The following is a 6,827-nucleotide window of genomic DNA, read 5'->3' on the forward strand; positions in this document are numbered from 1 at the left end:
TACGAGTAGATGAATACTGTTGACGACAATATGGTTCTTGAACCTGTTATTTTATTCTTTATTTGGTTTTGATTTATCAGTCCTAAGTTGAGAATATATCCAACTTTGAAACGGAAGATTCATTATATACTTCAGCTCAATTGTATACACCAATATGTCATGTATTAAGGTAATATTTCCTATGGACTGATACATCAAAATTGTTCATGAGGTCTTCCAATGAAAGTATATGTTAACATGTACACTGTAATTGTTTTGGTGGACAGAATAAAACATTTTTATTTATCGACGTTTTCTTTGGTGCCTTTCGAATCCTTCGGATGGCGGTATTGGTCAGAGATTGTGAAAAAACTTTTCATTTTATATTTGTTTTTAAATATTGTTATCCCTTACTGATACTGCTACCAATGGTATTCAGTTAAGCTAACACAATGACTCAGTATGTCCCTTCAACGAAGTATATTGGAGTCACAATACAGTTATTGTTTTTGAACAGGGTGTTTTCAACCCTGTTCAGTGTAGCCACAAACTCGACACTCACAACAGAAAAATCCTATTAATAGTAACAAATGTCGCCAGCCGATTTACCACCAAACATATAGTTTGAGAAAGTGCAGACTATATTAATTGCAAGCTATGTTTCAAATAACCGAGGTAGATTTGACAAAGCAAGAAGCAATCATAACGCAATATCTATTTAAATAATTTAATCTGTTGAACTTAAATAAAGATAACATTAAAGTAGTATCCCTGCACCAAAAGATGAATGAACATCGAAATGTAAACAAAGAATTACTAGCCACTCTAAGCGCATCATTCAATCACGTGACACAATGATATAGCCAAGAGAATTTACAGTCGAAGAGAGATAATCCTGTAATGAGATAATGCAGTAAGTTAAACAGATTTCTCTGCCTTGCCTTTGTAAAGAAGAAGCGGGAAATCCAAGCTTGATTGATTGTCGTGAACATTTGAAGTCTACAGAGATGTTTGTTTTACTTTGTTTTAGAAAACTTGGAATCTGATGTTCTGATGGTTAGTATTGATTTGCATTTGTAATCTTTTGTCTTGGGTTAGCAATGGATTGGATTGATCATTATTTCATTCAGCTGCATTTATTTAGTTTTGTCATGTATTTTTACGACATCAGCAGATTTTGTATTTAAACCAATTACCACACAGTTTCCCTGCTTAAAACATCACGTGATAACCCACGTGGGAATAACAAGCGTGCTAAAGTGCTGACGAATTACCTGATGATATAGAAATAGAAGAGAGTCGCTGACCATATAGACAATAAAGGAAAAAAGTTTTGAAATTAAAGATTTTATGCTTACTTTATATGATGTATATATATCTACAATTGATTGAAATCAATTATTGAATTTTTCATCATTCAAATTAAGAAAACATTTCTCTTATTCTGTTTTAAAGTTGTTTTGTGAATAACAAGGCAAACATAGGCAAACTATTTCTAATGAGTAAAGTTTGATTAGTATATATATACTCATATGTAACACCATATGATGGAGTTCTGCTCGGATTGGTTACGTTGTCCATCATTGTTTGCCTTCTTACACAGCGACATTAATTTTATTGTCAATAAAATATTAATTTTTCATTTACCAACATGCTTCAATAAACCTGGGGTTGTTTTACACGCGGACTCTTATGACTCAGTCACATAGCCCGGCCGATGAGGTTCCGATGAGCCAGCGATGCGATTTTCACCGAACACCGGCCGGACACCGGCCGGACATCCGTGGCGTTTGTTGCTTAAAACCGCATCGGTGGCAGCTCGGTGAAATTTTAACTTCGGAGCTAAATTTCACCGGGCTCTCACCGAGCTCCCTCATCGCAGCCCCATCGTAACCACATCGGAAAACACGTCGGCCGGTGCACGGCCGAGTATCGGCCGGTGTCCCGTGCATCTGAGACAACCAGAGGACGAGTTTTTTTTTAACGGACACCGGCCGAGCTCCGACCGAGCTCCGGCCGATGTGGGACAGAGCCTTGGAAAGTATAGTACCGGTGGCTGACCGATGTAAGGGACACCGGCCGATGCTCGGCCGGAACTCGGCCGTAACCCGGCCGGATATCTCTGCTAGTATATATACTGTTCGCTCCTGTCTGTGTACAGCATTCAGCAAGTTGTATCCACACGATTCACTCTTGACAGACTTTATAAACAGGATGCCAAAATTAGTCAAGGAAAGTGATGGAGATGAGAAGAATTGCGGCAAGAAGAGGCAGCAGCCAGCTAGCAGCAAGAAAATAGGGCCAGAAGAAGCAGAAGACGCTAGCAGTGAAGACCAGAAAATCTCCCCGAAAGAGGATACAAGAGGAAGAAGGGGGTGCCAGTGGTACGGAGGGGGAGCAATCAGAGATATCCGATGCTGAGTCCATGGCGTCCCAGGCGTCAAAGTCGTCGCAGTCCAAGCCCACGTCCTCGTCCAAGTCCAAGTCCAAGTCCTCGTCGGCGTCTGCGTCGCGGCGAGCCGTTGGTGTGCCGATAGAGGAGATCACCCAAGACCAGATGCAAAATCTTGCCATGGCACACTCCCGGCAGGACTGCAAAAGTAATTCTTGAGGTATGCGCGCAGTTCTTTGCCTGGTCCGGTCAATCTTGGTCCGTTCCCTGCTGCTTGCACATCTTCGAGCACGGCTTGGTCTCGCCATGCACCCGCGATGAACTGGCCCTGCTCATCTTCCCGGTCGGGATCGGCATTCTGAATGTTGGGGTAACGAGTCCTCATGAGGTTGTGTAGGGTCATGCAGGCCATGACGGTCTTAGTAACTGTCGACGGTCTCATTCCCAGGGTTGTTAGAAGACTTATGAAGCGATTGGCAAGTATACCAAACGCATTTTCAACCACACGGCGTGCCCTGGAACACCGGTAATTGAAGATCCGCTCGTCCCGTGCCAGGTGACGATGAGGGTAGGGCTTTAACATGTATTGCCGAAGGGGGAAGGCGTCGTCTCCGACCATGTAGTAGGGTGTGTCCCGGTCGTCATTAGGCAGGGAATCCGGTTGGGGGAGTCCGATCGTTCCCTCACGAAGACCTGGCTCTAGCCGCGACCGGTTAAAGATGCCGGCATCGGAACACGACCCTGGTGACCCCACATCCACCCAGATGAACTTGTAGTTCGAGTCTACCACCGCAAGCATGACGATAGAAAAGAAGCCTTTATAGTTGTAGTAGAGTGAGCCACTCTTGGGGGGCTTCTTGATTGCGACGTGTTTCCCATCGATCGCGCCACAACAGTGGGGGGAAGTTCCACCTGTCTCCGAATCCCTCGGCCACCGGGCGCCATTCATCTTCTGTCTGGCCCACATCTCATCCTCGTATACGTCGTAGATGGCCTGACACACCTCGGGGATGAAAAGGGCGATGGTGTTGTGTGGGACACGAAACGCAATCGCAAGATCGTGGTACCTGCTTCCGGTCGCCAAAAACCTCAAGGTGATTGCCAGCTTCAGCCCAGGGTCCAAGGGGGTTCGATGCCTGCAACAGAAGAGGATGAAATATGATTGAACCTTAGCAAGAATATAATGTTTGGAGGGAATTTTGTTTGCAAAATACGGATTAACTTACGTTGTACTCTTGGTAATGCGGGGGCCAACTCGGTTAAGCAACTCATAGTACATCTGTGGCTCCATGTGGCGGAAGGCTTTGAAGTCGGCAGCGTGCTCAGCCTCGAGTTCCTTCATTAGAGTATCGTACTGGCCGAAAAGGGGTCTGCGTAGGATCCACTCTCGCACCCACCAGCGTCTTTCTCTTCTGCGGGCCCTCTGTCGCTCCCTCTCGGCGGCTTCTAGTATTGCCGCCAGGACCAGGTTGTACTGGAACCTTGCTTGAGCCAGTTCGTGTTCGAGCAGTGCCATTTGAAGTCTCCTCGGTGCAGCCATAGTGATGAACTGACAATGTCAGGTAGGAAGAACGGAATAGCTCGGCACCCAAGTCTGTGTTACATCGGACGAGCATCGGCCGGTCATTGTTCAGAGCCCGTTAACAACCCGGCCGGCGATCGCACGGTGTCCTGTTACCTGCTCGGGTACCGGCCGTATTCCTTCCGATGTCCGGCCGACCTCCGGCCGACCTCCGGCCGGTAGTTGCTGCCACATCGGCAGAAAAAAACTCATTTTGAGACAGACTCCGTACGGTCACCGGCCGGTGTTCGGTCGGTCGCCTGAAGATGTCCGGACGGAGTCCGTTCACGTCACCGAGCTCTGCTTCCGATGAGGAGAGCTCGGTGGCACCAAAAAAATCCACCGAGCTCTACCGATGCCGGACATCGGCCGGGCTATGTGACTGGGCCATAAGATTCACTGTGCGACATATCAGCACCTTATTAATACACACATGATCGTAAATCATAATGGTGACAACCCTGTTCATACAGCGCTATCAGCACTTTGATTCTTGGTGGGCGGCAAGTTTGGCGCCTCGTTGCAAACTGTTTCTGCAGCGAAATATTTTCACTGTTTAAAGCGATGGTCTGGTGCTTGTTACGCATTATCAACATGAACAGTGCTAATATCTGACGAAGTTTTGTGGACTACGTCCTATTACTTTCTAGAGTCATTTTCCTTTAAAGGGAGATATTACAATAACAGTTATACAGAAGGTTGTGTGATTGTTATAATACGATTTACAAAGTATCGCCACAAAGTGGATGAGTTTCCGATGTATTATATAAGCCACGACCAACCTATAATTCATGCAGTGCTAGAACCTGAAACTAGGAACTTAATTCTGTATTAAGCGCGGTACGTTTATAAATATAAATTTCTGGCCCAACTCTATTTCAATGCTGAACAAAGTTGTTCTATAACAATGGGAAAACAAAATTCACGTTTGATATTATATATATATCCTACGTACGGCCACAGTTGACGTTTTCAGCATTAGTATTGGACAATTGTACTTAATTTGAGAAAGATTCAATTGAAAAGGTCCAATACGATGCCGCAAGATTCGTAACTGGTCTCACCAGATCAACCTCAATTTATAACTTGTTAACATTAATTGTATGGGTGTTTGTATCTGACAGACACAAAATTCAAAAGCTTGTTTACACAGAAAGAAACTATTCTGCCTATTTTTTATGCCAGCCTTTTCCTCAATTTGTACACTCAGCCAATAACAACCCTAACTGTCTACGTAACAAGTCAATTTATAAATCGATAGCAAGAAGAACCAACATATATTCACCATCAACATTAACATAATAACTTAAATTTTGAATGACCTGGATCCAAGTATAAGATACCCTGCCATCATTTATAAAGCGCATTCAGTACAGTCATTATACTTAGAAGGCGAACGTCAATATGCTATGTACCATGTTCGAATACGAAATAAACGCAGCGACCTTAATCCAGATCTTTTCAATGATTACTAAGGTCAGGATCTGTCATGAGCATGCAGTGAGGAAACCGTAAACCCTGAGCATTGTTTTCTTCCGCTGTCCCCGCAGTTTCAGCTGATTATAAATACAATACCTTTTCATCCCTTAAGCGATCAGAAATGTGTTTTTTTTTGTTTATACGTCACTTAACGACGTCGATAACACATGCTTATTTAAACGTATGTACAGCTATAATTAAGTACTAAGCGTTTGTGTAATAGATGTATAGAAAATGTAGCTGTCTTATTATTAGTATTGCTAATTGCAATCAAATATCCATGGGATGTTCTTTGGGTTGTCGTCTTCCAGAATAAAATGCTTCCTTGTAAAACTCTGGTCGCCATGACAACACTAAGGAAAATCTTTGCCGATAGGGTGCGGCGCTAGTTTTCATTGTATGACTATATGGAAAACGTTAAAAATCTTTTCTTCAGAAACCACCTGCCAAAATAAGTTCACAGCAATGTTTCTTAGGAGACTCTTTGTCAAATTCCTTCAAACCATCTTGGTTCGTAAAAGACTTGGCCGACAAGGTATTCTTTATTTCTATAAAAAATAAATAAAAAATAAAAATAAACTGGGACCGTCACAATACGAACGGCTAATAAGGCGAATCAAAAGAAAAGAAAATGACTAAGCAAACTGAAAAACAACTAAGTTGTGTCAATGCAAATACGAAACAGAATTCCAAAAAAAAAACGAGCATACTCCGGATATCAGTAAATCATACGCGGAGGCCGTAATCAACGGGGTGCCGAACATACAGAAGGAACAACTGAGGCAGTCATCGCTGATTCAGAGCATTGAACCCTCATAAAAACAATCAAGGATCTTCTGACAGTTTCAACAGACCAAAAACAGGGAGCTTCACACGATTTACAACAAGATGTAAGCACAAAAAGTTTCAGAAAGGAAAGAAACTCATTTTATAGGGTAAGAATACATTTGTTTTTAATTTATCATTGCGTCAATTAACAGGCAGTGAATAGTTTGCATAAGTAAAATAAGTTGCACGATAAAATTAAGCTAGCAAAAGAAGTGTTTCAATAAACAAGTCCATTGCGAAAAGAAAATACTTTGCCAATTTGCAAAAATCATCCACAATTACATCAACTAGCGGAAGAGATGATTACCTTGATTTCTACATAGAGGCAGTAACAAATGCAATTCTTCATTTTTCTGGCCTACGGCGAAATTACATGCGCTGAACAATTGGATGATAACATCGTTATAAAAAAGGCGGATAAATCTAACACAATTGTTGCCATAGATAAAACATAAATACAATCAAGAAGTAAGACGTCAATTAAGCAACGAAACATAATATACATTGGTGGACAAAACTCAACATGAGACTACAAACATATTATACGCTATGTTGAAAAAATCAAACATCACAATAACGGTACTACAA

At 42.5% G+C, this 6,827-nt stretch overlaps 1 protein-coding gene across 1 annotated transcript; it reads right to left on the reverse strand.

The window, feature by feature from the left end:
• Positions 1–2,522: 2,522 nt before the first annotated feature.
• LOC128208734 (putative nuclease HARBI1) lies at positions 2,523–3,911 on the reverse strand. Its single transcript, XM_052912281.1, has 2 exons — positions 3,598–3,911; positions 2,523–3,507 (listed from the first exon to the last, which is right to left on the reverse strand). The coding sequence occupies exons 1-2, from the start codon at positions 3,909–3,911 to the stop codon at positions 2,523–2,525; spliced, it is 1,299 nt and encodes a 432-aa protein (XP_052768241.1).
• Positions 3,912–6,827: the final 2,916 nt, after the last annotated feature.

This window comes from Mya arenaria, chromosome 11 (assembly GCF_026914265.1).
Source record: "Mya arenaria isolate MELC-2E11 chromosome 11, ASM2691426v1".
NCBI lineage: Eukaryota > Metazoa > Mollusca > Bivalvia > Myida > Myidae > Mya > Mya arenaria.